Raw genomic sequence first — 18,859 nt, forward strand, 5'->3', positions numbered from 1 at the left:
TTAATGCAAAGAAATAGAGGAAAACAACAGAATGGGAAAGACTAGAGAGCTCTTCAAGAAAATTAGAGATACCAAGGGAATATTTCATGCAAAGATGGGCTCAATAAAGGACAGAAACGGTATGGACCTAACAGAAGCAGAAGATATTAAGAAGAGGTGGCAAGAATACACAGAAGAACTGTACAAAAAAGATCTTCATGACCCAGATAATCACGATGGTGTGATCACTGACCTAAAGCCAGACATCCTGGAATGTGAAGTCAAGTGGGCCTTAGAAAGCATCATTACGAACAAAGCTAGTGGCGGTGATGGAATTCCAGTTGAGCTATTTCAAATCCTGAAAGATGATGCTGTGAAAGTGCTGCACTCAATATGCCAGCAAATTTGGAAAACTCAGCAGTGGCCACAGGACTGGAAAAGGTCAGTTTTCATTCCAATCTCAAAGAAAGGCAATGCCAAAGAATGCTCAAACTAATGCACAGTTGCACTCATCTCACATGGCACCCCACTCCAGTACTCTTGCCTGGAAAATCCCACGGACAGAAGAGCCTGGTAGGCTACAGTCCATGGGGTCACGAAGAGTCAGACACGACTAAGCGACTTCCCTTTCACTTTTCACTTTCCTGCATTGGAGAAGGAAATGGCAACCCACTCCAGTGTTTTTGCCTGGAGAATCCCAGGGACGGGGGAGCCTGGTGGGCTGCCGTCTATGGGGTCACACAGAGTCGGACATGACTGAAGTGACTTAGCAGCAGCAGCAGCACATGCTAGTAAAGTAATGCTCAAAATTCTCCAAGCCAGGCTTCAGCAATACGTGAACTGTGAACTTCCTGATGTTCAAGCTGGTTTTAGAAAAGGCAGAGGAACCAGAGATCAAATTGCCAACATCTACTGGATCATGGAAAAAGCAAGAGAGTTCCAGAAAAGTATCTATTTCTGCTTTATTGACGATGCCAAAGCCTTTGACTGTGTGGATCACAATAAACTGTGGAAAATTCTGAAAGAGATGGGCATACCAGACCACCTGACCTGCCTCTTGAGAAATCTGTATGCAGGTCAGGAAGCAACAGTTAGAACTGGACATGGAACAACAGACTGGTTCCAAATAGGAAAAGGAGTATGTCAAGGCTGTATATTGTCACCCTGCTTATTTAACTTCTATGCAGAGTACATCATGAGAAACGCTGGACTGGAAGAAGCACAAGCTGGAATCAAGATTGCCGGGAGAAATATCAATAACCTCAGATATGCAGATGACACCACCCTCATGGCAAAAAGTGAAGAGGAACTCAAAAGCCTCTTGATGAAAGTGAAAGTGGAGAGTGAAAAAGTTGGCTTAAAGCTCAACATTCAGAAAACGAAGATCATGGCATCCGGTCCCATCACTTCATGGGAAATAGATGGGGAAACAGTGGAAACAGTGTCAGACTTTATTTTTCTGGGCTCCAAAATCACTGCAGATGTTGACTGCAGCCATGAAATTAAAAGACGCTTACTCTTTGGAAGGAAAGTTATGACCAATCTGGATGGCATATTCAAAAGCAGAGACATTACTTTGCCAACAAAGGTCCCTCTAGTAAAGGCTATGGTTTTTCCTGTGGTCATGTATGGATGTGAGAGTTGGACTGTGAAGAAGGCTGAGCGCCGAAGAATTGATGCTTTTGAACTGTGGTGTTGAAGAAGACTCTTGAGAGTCCCTTGGACTGCAAGGAGATCCAACCAGTCCATTCTGAAGGAGATCAGCCCTGGGATTTCTTTGGAAGGAATGATGCTAAAGCTGAAACTCCAGTACTTTGGCCACCTCATGTGAAGAGTTGACTCATTGGAAAAGACTCTGATGCTGGGAGGGATTGGGGGCAGGAGGAGAAGGGGACGGCAGAGGATGAGATGGCTGGATGGCATCACTGACTCGATGGACGTGAGTTTGAGTGAACTCCGGGAGTTGGTGATGGACAGGGAGGCCTGGCGTGCTGCGATTCATGGGGTCGCAGAGTCGGCCACGACTGAGCGACTGAACTGAACTGAAAAGGTAACTTAACTTCAGGCCTCATTAACAGATTTAAATAGTATGTAGAAGGACACAAAAGATAGATTCAATGTGCAATTTTAAGATCAGAAGATATTCATTTCAATCCTCATTTCAGTCCTGGTATTAGCAGGGATATGTACCAAATGAAGTTCAAAGGGGAGTAAAAGTGGCTGGAGGGATATGACTCCCTACCATATAAACATTGTTAAAGAAAATGGAAAGACTAAAACTCACAACAAAAGATAGCTGTCTTCAAACTACGAAGCAATAATATTAAAAAGAGAAATCAGACTTATCTTTTTGCTGCTAGGGAGTAAATGAGAATATCTGAATGCAAATATCAAAGACAGATACATATAAAAATAGGAAGAAAAAAATTAATAGTGACATCTATTCAAAGATGAAATGTGTTATCTCAGAAGGCAGCAGAGTTTTTAGCAGACTAAATCAGCTCTGTTTGTTAGAAATATAACACAAGTCATATATGTAATTTTAAACTTTCTAGAAGCCACATTTAAAAAGTAAAAACAAACAAGTAAACTCAATTGGATGGCATCACCAACTCAATGGACATGAGTCAGCAAACTCCAAGAGACAGTGAAGGACATAGAAGGCTGGTATGCTGCAGTCCACAATGTCACAGAGAGTCAGACACGACTTAGCAACTGAACAACAACAAAAACTCTATTGTAATAATATATTTTCTTTAACTCAATATATCCAAGACATTATTTCAACATGTAATCAATATAAAAATGAATTAGATGTTTTATATCCTTTAAGTCTTTGCAAAATCTTCTGTGCATTTTACACTTATACCAAATGTCAATTTAGACTAGCAACATTTCAAGTGCTCAACAGCCATATACGCTTGTGGCTACAATACTAGTCAGAGTTACAGTCACAGGCATGCTGCAGGGGGAATTAAGGGTACAATTTGCGTAATTAGGTTAAATGACAACACATCTTCCAATCCTGAGACCTTGTGAAAATGGATGAAAAAACAAGTTTTAAGAACATAGGCAAAATTTTTAAAGGATTAACTTTAGTCCATTTGAATCAGTCACTACCGTACCTTGTGTACTCATGATATATATGCATTCTGTACATAACACAGCAGTTTTATCAAAGAGTTCAAATTATTTCCAGCATATACCTCTCAAGCCCGCTTCTAAAAGATATTAAAGCCATTTCCTGCCAAAATATTGACTCCCATGACTCATAAAATGTTCAACTGATATTCATCTTAACATTACTTGCCTAATAAAAAGGTAGGTAGAAACAAAGTCTTTATTATCTGATTTTTAAAAAAATTTCCTATAGCTATTACACCACCATACACAGGAGAACAGAAATTCAATTCTTGTCACAGGCCAAACTGCAGACACCCAAAATTCTTATGATGAAGCCCTAATCCCAATGTAATTGTATCTGGGAGACAGGACCTTAAAGGGGGTAACTAAGGTTAAAGGAGGTCATAAGTGTAGGGCCCATCACCTGGAGCTGGTATCCTTACAAGAAGAGGAAGATACACTGGAGATAACCCTTTCTCCTCCAGAGGTTGCACAAAGGCCACATGAGGACACAGACAGAATGTGGCCATATGTAATTCAGGAAGACCCTTCACCAAAAACCAAATCTACTGGCACCTTAATACTGGACTTCCAGCCTCCAGAACTGTAAGAAAACAAATGTCTGTTGTTTAAGCCACCTCATCTGTGGTTTTCTGTAATGGCAGTCCTAGCAGACTAATAAAGTTCTAAGAAAATACTAGTTAAAAAATTGTACTGCAAACTAAATTACATTACTGCTGAAATTATTAATTTATTATGATAAATGTTTCTGTATGTTTATAAATTTACTCTACAACAGAAGATTTGAAAAGCCTGCCTTGTTGAACTACTGAAGCAGCCAAAGTAATCTGAAACCTCAAAACAGAAAATTCTAACTTTTCACATAACCAAGGTCTGTTAATTTATTCCATTATAAAAATAATGGTCTCTCTTTCAGCCATCTTGGACCCTGTGGAGGCCTGCTGGGAACAGGACTTCTAAAACAACAAATATGTCTGGAAGGCTGTGGCCCAAGGCCATTTTTGCTGGCTATAAGAGGGGTCTATGGAACCAAGAGGGAGTACACAGCTCTCCTGAAAATCCAAGGTATATATGCTTGAGATGAAACTGAATTCTATCTAGGTAAGAGACGTACTTATGTGTACAAAGCAAAGAACAACGGTAACTCTTGGCAGCAAACCTAACAAAACCAGAGTAATCTGCGGAAAGACAACTCATGCTCAGGTAAACAATATCATGGTTTGTGCCAAATTCCAAAGCAGCCTTCTTGCTAAGGCCGCTGGACACAGACTCTGTGATGCTGTACCCTTTGAGGATTTAAACTCATTGAAAAGCAAATAAATAAAAGTATGGATTTGTTCTCTTGTGTTTTGCTAACCACACATACACACACACACACACACGCCTGAGCACACACAACATTCTACTCAAGAGCAGTACTACACGTAGTAATGCCAGAGATCAGTAAAGGGCTCAGAAAAGCATGCTACCCATCACAATACTGCAACTAACTACGCCACCCACAATATTTGTAATATTAGCATAAACAATAACTGAAAATATATTTTTACAAATTGACAATGCTGTTACCTACTAGGAGAGTAGTCTTCATGGAGTTTAAGTTAGGGAAAGGATCAAAGATGGGAAAAGCTTCCCAGAATGAGTAGTTTTGAGGTGGGCCTTCATTAATGGATGGATGTGACTTCAAGATAGGTAAGAACAGCATAAGCAAAGAAAGAATACAAAACATGATTTGATCTAAATAGAAGGAAAAAGCCAAGCAAAGAGACCCTAAAATGACTACCCAAATTTTTAATTTAAAAATATATATGATAATCATACATCAATAAGAGTCCCCCTTCACCTCAAGTTTTGCTTTCCAAGGTTTCAGCTACCAGCTGTTAACTGCGGTCTGAAAATATTACATGGAAAATTCCAGAAATAAGCAATTCATCAGTTTTAAATTGTGTGCTGTTCTGAATAGCATGATGAAATCTCACACCTTCCTGTGCTGTCCTGCTCTGTCCAGCCTGTGATGTGATTCATCCCTCTGTTCTGTATATCCTGCCCATTGGTCACTTAGCCTTCTCAGTATAATCAGATCACCCATTGTGATATTGCAATGCTTGTGTTCAAGTAACCCTCACTTCATAATTTTACTTAATAATAGCCCCAAAGAACAAGAGTTGAAATTCTGGCAATTTGCATATATGAAACAGAAGCTGTAAAGTACTTCCCATAAATGAAAAGGTGAAGGTCTTGATTTAATAAGGAAAAAGAAACTGTACCTTAAAAGGAATCTTCTATCCATGAAATTGAGAAAAAGGAAAAAAAAATTTATGCTACTTTTGCTGATACACCTCAAACTGCAAAGTTACAGCCACAGTGCCTGATAAATGGAAAAGGAAAAGTCACAGTGCAAGATAAATGGAAAAGTCAGGATGGAAAAGGCATTAAATTTATGGGTGGAAGACATGAACATAAAACATGTTACAAATGATGGCAACAGGTCACACCAGAAAGCATGGAGCCTGTATGACAGCTTTAGCAAGCAAGAGATCCCCTAAAACGACACGAAGTCATTTACTCCAATATGAAACGATTACACAGACTCAAGAATAGATTTCAACTGAAAAATATAAAAATTATTGGAGAGGCTGAGTCTGCCAATGAAGAAGCCACTGCCACATTTCTGGCAGAGTTGAACTTGAGAGAGAGACCACATTTTTATAACAACCTTTATTACAGTATTTTGTTACAACTGTTCTGCTTTATTATTAGCTATTGTTGTCCATTACTGTGTCTAATTTATAAGTTTAACTTTATCCTAAGTATGTATGTATAGGAAAAAACAGTACAGACAGGGTTTGGTATTACTACCTATGGTTTCAAGCATCCACTGGGGACCTTGGAATATATCCTCCATAGATAAGGGTGTGGACCACTAAAAATATAGCTATAAATCTGAAATCTAGTATCTTCTGTAACTTGGGAGCTATACTCTGGATGGGTAAGCTACATAACCTTTCTGAGCCTTAGACTGGGACAACGTATTTATGAGGTTATCATAAGATATATATGAAATATTTGAAATATTTGGCACTTCAGATACAATAAGCACAATAAACGACAGTTGTTACAGTGGTTGTGCAATAGACAACAGCTATTATCAAGCCCTCTGGACTTTTATCTTGCAGTTAAATGATTTCCAAACCTGGCTATAATCAGAAACATCTGGGGAGCTTGATAAAAACAAATACCTAGGTCCTAAGCCTAGAAGTAGGGAATTAGAATGTTCTGGTAGGGCTTAGGAAATAAGTTTTTTGTTTTTTTTTTTAAACAAGGACCTTAGAAGCCTGTCTTATAAGTAAATAGATATTTAAAGTTCTACAATAGGTCAATTATTTTATGAAAGTAATATTTTAGTACAATAATCTGTATTACAGATTCATTAAATGAAATGAGAACAGTCTTTTATTCACCCTAGTTAGATTCTAATTTGTTAAACAGCATCTACTAGTGACACTAGTTAAATGGAATCCACTCGTCCTTCAATTAAAAAGCACTGGATTAAAAAGAATACATTTGAATCAGTTCTAATGAGGTGGATGAAACTGGAGCCTATTATACAGAGTGAAGAAAGCCAGAAAGAAAAACACCAATACAGTATACTAACGCATATATATGGAATTTAGAAAGATGGTAACAATAACCCTGTGTACGAGACAGCAAAAGAGACACTGATGTATAGAACAGTCTTATGGACTCTGTGAGAGAGGGAGAGGGTGGGAAGATTTGGGAGAATGGCATTGAAACATGTAAAATATCATGTATGAAACGAGTTGCCAGTCCAGGTTCGATGCACGATACTGGATGCTTGGGGCTGGTGCACTGGGACGACCCAGAGGGATGGAATGGGGAGGGAGGAGGGAGGAGGGTTCAGGATGGGGAACACATGTATACCTGTGGCAGATTCATTTTGATATTTGGCAAAACTAATACAATTATGTAAAGTTTAAAAATAAAATTAAAAAAAAAAAAAAAAAGCACTGAAATCTCCTAGCCCTACCCAAAACCCTTCAACGTAATTTCAAGTAAAAGGTGTCTCCATCAAGCGTAAAACTTTTCCCTTTTCACTTGTTCCTAGCCAGTACTAACGTTGATGGCATATTTATCTCATATAACACATTGTACATGCATGTTTTTGGTATTATCTTTGCACTTCCTCCATGTTCACCAAATACTTTAGTTTCAAAAGGATAGAGGCTGCAACTTTTCAGCAAGTCTATGATTATTTCAAACTTTCAGAAATGTAAAAAAAGGAACTACATCTGTGTAATTATCTTTTTAACAGCACAGCACCATGATCAAACACAAACAAGTATTTTTGGTGGGTCTACTTGCCAAATTGCCGGGAGAAATATCAACAACCTCAGGTACACAGATGACATCACTCTAATGGCAGAAAGTGAAAAAGATCTAAAGAGTCTCCTGATGAGGGTGAAAGAGGAGAATGAAAACACTGCTGTGAAATTCAACATTATAAAAAAACTAAGATCTAGCTCATTCATGTTGATGTTTGACAGAAAACAACAAAATTCTGTAAAGCAAATGTCATTCAATTAAAAATAGATAAATTAAAAAAACAACTAAGATCATGGTATACAGTCCCATCACTCCATGGCAAATGTAAGAGGGAAAAGTGGAAGCAGGGACAGATTTGATTTTGTGGGCTCCAAAATCACTGCGGATGGTGAATGCAGCCATGAAAGTAAGATCCTTGCTCCTTAGAAAGAATGCTACAACAAACCTAGACAGCGTATTAAAAAGCAGAGACATCACTTTGCCGACAAAGGTCCACATAGTCAAACCTATGGTTTTTCCAGTAGTCATGCATGGATGTGACAGTTGGACCATAAAGAAGGCTGAGCGCCGAAGAATTGATGCTTTTGAACTGTGGTGCTGGAGAAGACTCTTGAGAGTTCCCTGGATTGCAAGGAGATCCAACCAGTCCATTCTAAAGGAAATCAATCGTTGAGTGGTTCCTATTGGAAGGACTGTTGCTGAAGCTGAAGCTCCAATACTTTGGCCACTTGATGCGAATAGCCAACTCTTTGGAAAAGACCCTGATACTGTGAAAGACTGAAGGCAAAAGGAGAAAGGGGCAGCAGAAGATGAGATGGTTAGAGAGCACCACCAACTCAATGGACATGAATTTGAGCAAACTCTGGGAGATAGTTAGAGGACAGAGGAGCCTGGTGTGCTATACAGTCCATGAGGTTGCAGAGTTGGGCACAACTTAAAGACTAAAAAACAATAACTTATCAGATAAGTCATTCTAGTTATTTTTTAAGCTCACACCTGAATTAAGCAACTGGTTAAGTAACTCTTACTTTTCTGTATTAGATCAACAAAACATGACAGGATTAACTACAGTTCTAAGATTGGGGCTTCCCTGGTGGCTCAGTTAGTAAAGATCTGCCTGCAATGCAGGAGACCCAGGTTTGACCCCTGGGTAGGGAAGATCCCCTAGAGAAGGAAATGGCAATAATTTCATTCTTTCATGCCAAGTTCTCATGTTTACTCAATTTGCCCTTCTCAGCAATCAGAAAACAGACTACAAGTTGTACTCAGAGCAAATTTGGTTTTGCAAATTACACAATGAGTTCGTATTTTGGTTTCCTTAGTTGTTTTCTACTTGCACATTATTTTATACATCCATAAAACAAAAATCATTTTTACTTAAATTTCTTCCCTTTTCACTCAGCTGTCAGAATATATTGTACAGAATATAACTGGGAATTAACTTCCCAGAATAATTTTCGCTGGCATCCATCTTGGCTGAGCAATGGGAGGGCTACCAGGAAGGACTCTTGAGTCAGAATGACTGGCCAAAGACAATCTGGAAACTAATTCCATTACCATAAACCCTGAGACTGACAGCCAGGAAGCAGAGCAGTTCTCCTGGGTTCCCTTACCCTACTGCTCTGCACCTGGGCGCCCTTTCCCAGTAAAGGTCTTGCTTTGTCAGCACGTGTGCATTCATTTCCGAGTGTTAGACAAGAGCCCACTCTTGGGCCCTGGAAGGGGTTCCCCTTCCTGCAACAAAAGCACTAGCTGAGGTAGAAATGAAATACAAGCTGTAGGTTCAGAGCTGCCTCTAGGGAACTATCGCATGTGTTTCAAACCTGACACTGCTCTCCATCTTGCTGTCATGCCTGACCTGTTAGTCACCATGTCTGGGCTGCCATGTTGGTTTTTTCTTAAATTAAAAAAAAAAAACAAACAAAAACAGAATGTAGCTGGGAATTAAAATGGAAATCTAACCCAATACTTAACAGAGAGCAGAACTTCAATAAAGAAATGAACCAGGAAATAATGACTGAGCAGCTAAAATACAAAGATTATTAACAGCAAGCAGAACAGCTACAAACTTCAAGGACAGGAGAAGTTAGGTACATTCCTGAGAGCACAAAAATGTGAAAAACTATGTATAATTTAAAAACAAAAATGACTCTCATATTGCATTATTTAATAGTCCCATATATAAGTCACAGCACAAAACCAAATATTCCTGACAGTGATTTTAACAAGTTCAGTATATTCTTATGAAAGTAGAGAAGCTAACTGGATTATACATAACAAATGTCTCTCTCCAGTAATATGAAAAATATAAATTAAAAACAAGTTTAAGATACTAAACTAACAAATGCCCTAGGAAAATAATTGGGGAAGGCAGAAGAGGCTTAACAATACTCTTTTCATACTATTTATAGTTCTAAAATAATGACACTGAACATCTTGAAATAATAAAATGGCTAGACAATTAGAATATCAATATTAGAAACACCATATACATACTTAAAATAATCTATATATAGATTAATATACCAAAAATATTATTAAATACTAAGATAGTAATACCTTGGTTTTGTATGTATTTTAAAGAGTTTACAGAGCACTTTCACATATATTACCTCACATAATTCACATCAGAAGTTATCAACCCTGGTTGCTCCTCAAAACTACCTAAAATACTAAAAAATGTAAATTTCTGAGCCCCACCTCACACCCAGTGAATTAACAAGCCTCCAAGTACATTAAAAACTGAAAGTGTTTCCAATGCCTAACCAGGGTTGAGAACCACTAACCACTAATATACCACTAATCAGAACCATGAAAACAAGTATGCAATTAAGAAAACATATCAAACTTCAGTGACTGAAATGTTAATAATTTAGTGGCTTTTTTCCCCTCTTGGTTAATGTATTTAATCACAAAAGGAACTAAATATATCTATTAAACTTTTAAAAATTAAAAATGGTTTAAAATGGTGATGCTTTAAGGTAGACTAATTACTGAAAAAAATTTTCCTTGTATAGACCCAAAAACATGTAACAAATGAGGTAGTACCCTAGTCATTGTAATAGAATAACCAGAAAGCACCAAGGTTGCTATGAAGATTCTGCCTCCTCTTGCACAAATAATTACCTCACTCAAAATATTTCTAGTATTTTTGAAAACTGATTGACAATATATACCAAAATCTTCCTCAAAAAAGGAAGAACTCTGATTATAATCTGAATGAACAATTTGAACATATAAGGACAAAAAAATGTCACTCATATAAAGAAACACTAGCAAACAGTTTGAAACAGCTACTGCTTTGAAAGTACCAGTAAAAATTTTTAATAACTAGACATTTTAGGAAATTATTAACCTCAGTCTGTCTACTTGTGAGGAACACATAAGTTTCACACAAATCATTTTATTCCAATTTCCTTCAAGTTTGCTCACCAAACTAAAACTACCAAGTCTTATAAAAATATTAAAAAATTTATTCACCTAACTAGAGTATGGCTTTTCTTCAATATAGACATTCAATTACTAAACATAAAAATTCAAAGCACAAATGAATAAATTTACAAAAACCTTAAAATGCTTATTTTCCATCCTAGATGTCTCTCCTAGCATTATTGAGACTCTACTATGCTCACTTAGCTGTCCCACAGGCCTCTCAATTTCATGTTTTAAATTACCTATTTCAAGAAATGATACCTACTCCTCTCTATCCAAGGGACTCTCAAGAGTTTTCTCCAGCTTCACAATTTGGAAGCATCAATTCTTCGGTGCACAGCCTTCCTTATGGTCCAACTCTCACATCCACAAGAACTATTAGAAAAACCACAACTTTGACTATATGGACCTTTGTCAGCAAAGTGGTATCTCTGCTTTTTAATATGCTGTCTAGATTTGTCATAGTTTTTCTTCCAAGGAGCAACAGTCTTTTAATTTCATGGCTGCAGTCACCACCCACAATGATTTTGGAGCCCAAGAAAATAAAGTCTGTCACTGTTTCCACTTTCCCCCTATCTATTTATTTGCCATGAAATGATGGGACCAGATGCCATGATCTTAGTTTTTTGAATTATGAATTTTAAGCCAGGTTTTCACTTTCCTTTTTCACTTTCATCAAGAGGCTCTTTTGTTCCTCTTCACTTTCTGCCATTAGAGGGGTATCATCTGCATATCTGAGGTTGTTGATACTTCTCCTGGCAATCTTGATTCCAGCCAGGCATTTTGCACGATGTACTCTGCATGCAAGTTAAATAAGCAGGGTGACAACATACAGACTTGACATACCCATTTCCCAATTTTGAACTAATCTGTCATTCTATAACTGGTTTTAACTGTTGCTTATTAACCTGCAAATAGGTTTATTGGGAGACAGGTAAGGTGGTCTACTATTCCAGTATCCACACAAAGAATTCAGCATAATCAATGAAGCAAAAGCAGATGTTTTTCTGGAATTCCCTTGTTTTTCTAAGACCCAGTGAATGTTGGCAATTTGATCTCTGGTTCCTTTGCCTTTTCTAAACCCAGCTTGTACATCTGGAAGTTCTCCATTCAGGTACTGCTGAATACTAGCTTGAAGGATTTTGAGAATTACCTTGCTAGCATGTGAAATGAGCACCAGCTACCTAGGTGATTCTGATTTCTAAGTTTGAGAAATACCAAGTGGTAGGAGTTCTAGGAGGAAGATTTATGAACCAGTTTAACAAAGAGTTTTTTCCTTCTCCATCTCTATAATCTTTCAAGGGTTCTTCATCACCTAGTATGGCGGTTCTCAAACTGGCTCTCCCAGGTGACATTTGGCAATGTCTGGAGACATTTTTTTTCACTGTCATCACTGGGGAGGATGAACTGCTACTGGTATCTAGCTAGCAGAGGCCAGGGATGCTGGTCAACACTGTACAACGCACAAGACAGCCCACTCCCTCCAAATTAAAAACACCAAACCGCACTCTTGCCCAGTCTGAGAAACCTTGATCTGAGCCCCATCTCAAATGAAGCTATCAAAAGTACTTAGCTGTGGCCCCAGAGGTAAACAAAACAATAGAATTAACATATCTTCAGGAAAGTCAATTTTTAATCCCACATTGGTGAGGGAGAAGGAGGGGGGGGATTATCTTTATATTGTATATGGGTCTTCCCTGGTGGCTCAGATGATAACGAGTCCGCTTGCAATGCAGGAGACCCAGGTTCAATCTCTGGGCTTGGAAGATCCCCTGGAGAAGGAAAATGGCAACCCACTCCAGTATTCCTGCATGGAGAATCCCATGGACAGAGGAGCCTGGCAGGAAACAGTCCATGGAGTCACAAAAGAGTTGGACATGTCTGAGTGAGTTTCACTTGTATACAAGTCAAACAAATACAGATAAAATGCAAATGTCACAGGAATATCTAAAATAAATGTCACATAAATACCTAAAATACACTTCAGAATAATGTAAGCAAGATTAGGCTTTACTCCCCAACCTCAGGGGATACTTATGTACTCTCCTCAATCTTCAAAGTACTTCTGAAATTAAAAAACAATTGCTTAAAATAAAATACACGAACTTCAGGACAGGCATGACCTCATCTTTAAACTACTGCCACTAAGATTTTTAGGGCTATTTGTTACTGCATCATGGTTTAACCCAGAACTATTTCAAGTATAGTCTACGGACGGACCAGTCTGATTGTTCAATGGTTTACACCAGAGAAGTACAAATGTAGAACACAGAAACGAAAATTTTTATACTAACTTTATGTCTACTGGATCTTTAAAAATTGGGGCTTGTATTTTTGCCTTTTTAAATTTCATCTGCATTAGTAAAAATAACTTGCAATAACTTGTACTTTACAATTGTATCAGTCAATAGTGAATTGGAAATTTTAAAAAATAAAATAAAAAAACACCCTTCATCAGTTTGAGAAACAGTAATCTAAACCTATCACTGACTGATACATCTAGTAAGTGGCAAAGCTAGGATTTGACTGTATGTCTGTCTGACACCAAAGTCTTTTTTCTTAGTCCTTATACTATATTTGTTGTTATTAATACTTTGAACTCAAATCTCTATCTCTGCAGAGTTACACTGCACCAAATATGAATTACAAGGACCTTTTGTATGTCTCACCTAAGGCCTTCAACCCTGAATGCTAACCAAGCTGCCTTTTTTGGTCCCTTTACCCAAGCTCATGCTCAAAATCTGGCTCTCCGCATCTTCCATAATGCAAAAGGACAAGACCAAAAACACTTTTTTCTCCTCAAAGTCAAGAGCAGAGACATTTAATGATATAATACTATCTTCTTTAGCGACCCACCCTGCTTTCTATATAACTGTGGGAGATGACCTCCTCTCAAGGAAAAGTAGATCTCAGATCTTTCTAACCACACCAGCTACATAAAGTACACAATAAATGAATCAAAAATAAGACTTAATTTCATTTAGTCTTACATCCTCACACTAAGACCTCTATCATAAAGTTTAAAGATCTTCAACTTCACCAATCCATACTGCACATCCCCCTAAGTGTTTTTTACAAACTTTTTTTATTACAGTTCTCAATTTAAAAAAAAAAGTTATATCTCAACATAATACACAATACTTACACAACAAAATTTACCACTCCAAATTTTTACAATGTACTGCTATTTTTTATTTCTTTACTACTTTGTAAAGTTTTGGTAGAAATCCACAAAACTGATTTCAACATCTACTTGTCTCAACTCACAGTCTGCAAAACACTGCTGTAGAGACCAAATGTAGGTCTACATTTAACAGTGTGCTCTCATCTGGCAAGCCTAACCTCTAATCACACTACCTTAAAATTCTACTCCTAAAAAACACATTTTTTCTACATCAGTTTCATTGTGCAATAGATCTTGTCATTTACAGTCCAAACTCTGTATAGAAAAATAAAAGTTTTGTCTCAAAATTTAGTAAAATGTATAAATGTTAAATCAAGTTTCTACTTCTAATCAACAACTAAAGATAGTTTATTAGCTTAAAATGTGAAACATGCTCTCAGCTGATAATTAGATAATAATACTCTATTGGCAAATACAAGAATAGGGTCTATAGTGAATACATATACCATCAATTTATAACAAGTCTGAAACCAACTTGCTCAACCCACTATCTTCACACCAAGTGGTTTACTCATCTGACCACTCCCCATTATTGAGATCTTGGAAATCCAACTCTTCCTCCTTCCTTATCATTTTTTGTTGCTGTTTAGTCCAACTAATCCATGTCCAACTCTTTTGCAACCCCATGGACTGTAGCCCACCAGGCTCCTCTGTCCATGGGATTTCCGAGGCAAGAATACTAGAGTGGATTGCCATTTCCTTCTGCACGGGATATTCCTGACCCAGGGATCCAACCCTCCTCTTCCCCATCTCAGGAGGATTCTTTACCATGTGAATTGTCAATTTTAACCCTCTGCTGCTGCTGCTGCTAAGTCACTTCAGTCGTGTCCAACTCTGTGCGACCCCATAGACGGCAGCCCACCAGGCTCCCCCATCCCTGGGATTCTTCAGGCAAGAACACTGGAGTGGGTTGCCATTTCCTCTACAACTGCTCTAAGGTCTTTCAGGGGTCCTATCTTGTTTCAGAACAGCTCAAAAGTCCTGACATGTAGTTTTTTAAGATTATTTCTGTGGGAAAATACGCAAATCCAAAGAATCAATTATATACCAAAGTTTTGAAACAAGCTATCGGTAACTGATATGTATCTGATACATAAATAACCTTTTCTGTAGCTATGTATCCAATATCTTGAAATCAAAATCAGAAACCAGACACTTTTACTTTACACAATTATAATAAGTTTCTGCAAATTAAAATCTACTTGCCATAAACACAAAATAAATTTTTCAGTTATGAGCTTCAATTCTGTGAGCCTAAGAGCACGTGATATTTTTAATAACTGTATTGAGAAGACCTGGCTACGTCATGCTGTCCAAACACAGAAGGACACAATGCTACCATACAACCATCTACGGAGCTTCCACATTTATTTCATAGTTCCACTCAACCCTATCTCCTCTAGCCCCACCCACTGAACAGCTGGGTGGGATGAAAGATTGTTTCCTGCCCCCATACTCCCTCCTCCCTGCTCCTTCCCCTGCTGCTGCTGCTGCTGCTGCTGCTGCTGCTACTAAGTCATTTCAGTGGTGTCCGACTCTGTACGACCCCATAGACGGAGCCTACAGGCTCCCCCGTCCCTTCCCCTGCTATTTGGAGGAATAAGAGATACAAGAAGCATTAACTAGATTCGTAATTGTTTATACACTGCTAAGGCAATATCCTTCAGTCTATAAGGATTTCATAAACTTCATCTCTACCTGTGCACCTAATGCCAAAAAACTTCCCTCCTAAACTTGCTTATAAACAAGTTTTTATAAAGGGTAGGGAATTGACTGTATTCATCACCTTAATAAATACGTAAAATGCTTTAGAATCTAGATTACCTGTTGATTTCGATTACCAAGGGTACTCAGAAAAATATCCTTCCATTTCATCAAAGTAACACCACCAAGAGAAACCATAAAGTTGAACTAGAACAATAAAGTCGCAAGAATAAACTAATTCAGTATCTAAACAAACACCTGGACCTCACAACCCAGATATGAAACAGTGTACTCTCAAAATGTAACTCAGCAAATGGAAATGTGTTAGAAAAATTTCAGTTGCTATTTCCTACTATATACACAGTATGAACTGGAACTTGGGAGTGGAAAATGTGAATGAAATGGCCTCGTTCTTTTTCCAATACGTGGAGGAGAAAAGGAAATGAAAGGGCTTAAGGGAATAAATGAGAATACTTAAGTATTTTCAAAACTTAATTTCCTTAAACATCTCCAGTCCGTATCTCCAACTCCCTCCCTTTTCCAAAGACCCTTCCCAGCCCTTCGGTTCCTCCGGAGGGCGCCCTTACTAAACGTTCTCTTTTCCCCTTTTCTTAAAAATTGAGCCCAAACCAGGCTCCTTATCCTCCTTATTCAAGCTTTGCCCGCCATCCACCGGCCTCTAGGGCCGCGCCTGGGGAAAGGAAGCCCCAGAGGCGGGGAGGGGGAGCGAGGAGGCGACACGGTCGCTGGAGCCGCTGCAGCAGCCGCCGCCGCCTGCACCGCAGCCTCAGCCTGGTGCATCCCTCTTCCTCTCTCCCCGCCGCCGCCCTCCCGGGGCCGGCCCACACAGCACCCTCACCCGGACGCGCACACACATTCCCACCCTCCTCGCCAGGCCCACTCCCCCACGAGGGGAGCTCCGCCGCGGGAGCTAAGGCCGCCGACGCGAAGAAGCAGGGCCGCGGAGCCGGAGGCCCGGCGAAGGAGACCCTGCTCGGGGTCCGGCGGCGGAGGCCGTGGCTCACGTCTCTCCACTCCCCGGGCCCGCCCGCCGCGGCACAGGAAATGCCGCCGCCTCGGTTCTCCGCACATTCAATTCAAACTGTCACTGCCGCCGTCTCCCCTCCCCCCGGGTCCGCCGCCACCGCCGCGCCCCGGGCCCGCCGTAGTCCCCCACCTCACCTGCTTTCGCCCCAGCGCCGCGCCTCGCCTCAGGGCGTTTCCCCCACCACCACCCGATCGGGGGGCCGCAGAACCCCACAACGTCCCAAGCCGCCGACCCGAGTCGCGACGGCCCAAAGCTGAGACTCACCCATGGTGCTGCTGTTGACGCTCCTCTCTTCAGCAGCAGCGGATCTCGCACTGACCGACATCCCCTCCCCCCTCCGCGACCAGCCCGGGCGCAGCGCAGCCCGCCGATTCTCCAAAGCCGCCTACGCCGATTCCGCGGCGTAGCCGCCCGGAGTCGCTGCTCCGCTTACGCAGGCAACAGCGGGCGGACTCCTCCACTGGTTCTCGCCGGACTCCCGCTCCCTCCTCCGCCCCTCCGCCCCCTCAGACGAGGCTTCCGGGCCGAGCGGAGGCTGGCTTCGATCTCGCGAGATTACTTCATCGCTGCCCTGCCGACTTGCTCGTTTTTCGAGCATGACTTCATTGGCGTCAGCGCTCTTTTGCCGCTCGGGTTTAGCCGCCGCCATGTTAACATTGGCGGGATCTGGCACCTCCGGGGTCATGGATAGTCAGGCTTCTGTGCGTGTTTCTTCAACACCGCCGCTAAGGTTAACGCCTTACGTTTGTGGGTGAAAAGCCTGGGGACGCTGAGAGGGAGTGGCCCGTGGGGTGCGAGGGTGTGGTTTTGCCCTAATCAAAGATGGCTGCCGTTTGTGCAGCCCCGCGCGTTTTCACGTCAGGTTTCGGAGCTGGAAGAGCCTCTGGGTTGGTCTCAGCGCTTACTTACGAAATCGGCTTCAGGCAGAGGCGCCACTAAAAGAGGCCAGACTGGGAGGCAATGCTTTGGGTATGGGTCCCCTGTATGCCTTGGCTTCAGGTTACTGACCTGGCAGTAATGTGAATGCAAGTGGAAAGATACTTCGAGGCGGTAGTCTATACACCCGGATCGGGTATATACGGGTGGGGATCCGTCCCCGGTTCCTCAGTTTCCTTCACGTTCGGAATGAAAAGTGAGGTTAGGCCCTGGTTACTTCGACATTGCCCTCGTGTTGTCACTTTCCAGTGGCCTGGCACAGCGAAGAGGTCGGCTGCTGCAGCTTCCACTGCGGACTCTTCACGATCACACTCGTATTGGCTCAGCCTGTTGGGGCCCGGTTTTGTCCTCAAATAAGGGTTAAAGTGTGTGGTCTCCTACTATTAATTAGCAGTGAATGTTGCTCGGTCGTTGGCGCCTTCCCCAGCTATTTTCTAGTGAGAGTAGCCTCCTTTTGCTCAGAACAACACGTGATCTTTTGTACCTTTCATAAAACTTAATCGCTGTCTTCATTATATAGTTCAGTTCAGTTCAGTCGCTCAGTCGTGTCCGACTCTTTGCGACCCCATGAATTGCAGCACGCCAGGCCTCCCTGTCCGTCACCAACTCCCGGAGTTCACCCAGACTCACTTCCATCGAGTCAGTGATGCCATCCAGCCATCTCATAGTTCATGCACACGTATTTTGTTTCCTGTTAAACTTCATGTTATGGAATTGTATGCCTATGTAATTATCGTGAGCTAACACAAAAATGTTCATAGCATTACTCATATTAGTGCAACAATTTAAATATTCACTTACAGGAGAATGGATGAACAAGTGACATTACTGGACAAACTGAAATATACAGAATGCTAAAAAACGGAAATTAATAAACTAAAGCTACTAGTATTAATTTAGAGTTCATTAATATAATATTGAGGAAAATAACTTACAGAAAGATGTATTCGGTGTATCATAAATAAAAATTTAACAATAAGAAACTGTGAAGATCATATAAGGAAATTATAGATACCAAATTCAGAATAGCAATTAGTTCCAGAGAGGAGGAGAAGAGAATGTGATAGGTTTCACTTCATAGAATGTTT

The 18,859-nt window shown here is 40.4% G+C and overlaps 1 protein-coding gene and 1 pseudogene across 4 annotated transcripts in view; one reads left to right on the forward strand and one right to left on the reverse strand.

The window, feature by feature from the left end:
- The window catches only part of SEPTIN7 (septin 7), a 98,370-nt gene extending 81,053 nt beyond the window's left edge, over positions 1-17,317 (reverse strand). For 2 of the 4 annotated variants that reach the window (XM_025291178.2, XM_025291176.2), the window contains exons 1-2: positions 17,100-17,317; positions 10,759-10,763 (exon numbers count right to left, since the gene is read on the reverse strand). In XM_025291178.2, coding sequence (XP_025146963.1) covers positions 10,759-10,763; positions 17,100-17,160 — 66 coding nt within the window. In that variant the 5' untranslated portion in view covers positions 17,161-17,317. Of the gene's footprint in view, positions 1-10,758; positions 10,764-15,501; positions 15,504-17,099 lie in introns of all 4 variants that reach the window. The other 2 variants (XM_025291179.2, XM_025291177.2) reach the window with 1 other exon arrangement.
- On the forward strand, positions 4,094-4,423 carry LOC112586494 (annotated as a pseudogene).
- Positions 17,318-18,859: the final 1,542 nt, after the last annotated feature.

This window comes from Bubalus bubalis, chromosome 8 (genome assembly GCF_019923935.1).
Source record: "Bubalus bubalis isolate 160015118507 breed Murrah chromosome 8, NDDB_SH_1, whole genome shotgun sequence".
In the NCBI taxonomy this organism is placed as follows: Eukaryota; Metazoa; Chordata; class Mammalia; order Artiodactyla; family Bovidae; genus Bubalus; species Bubalus bubalis.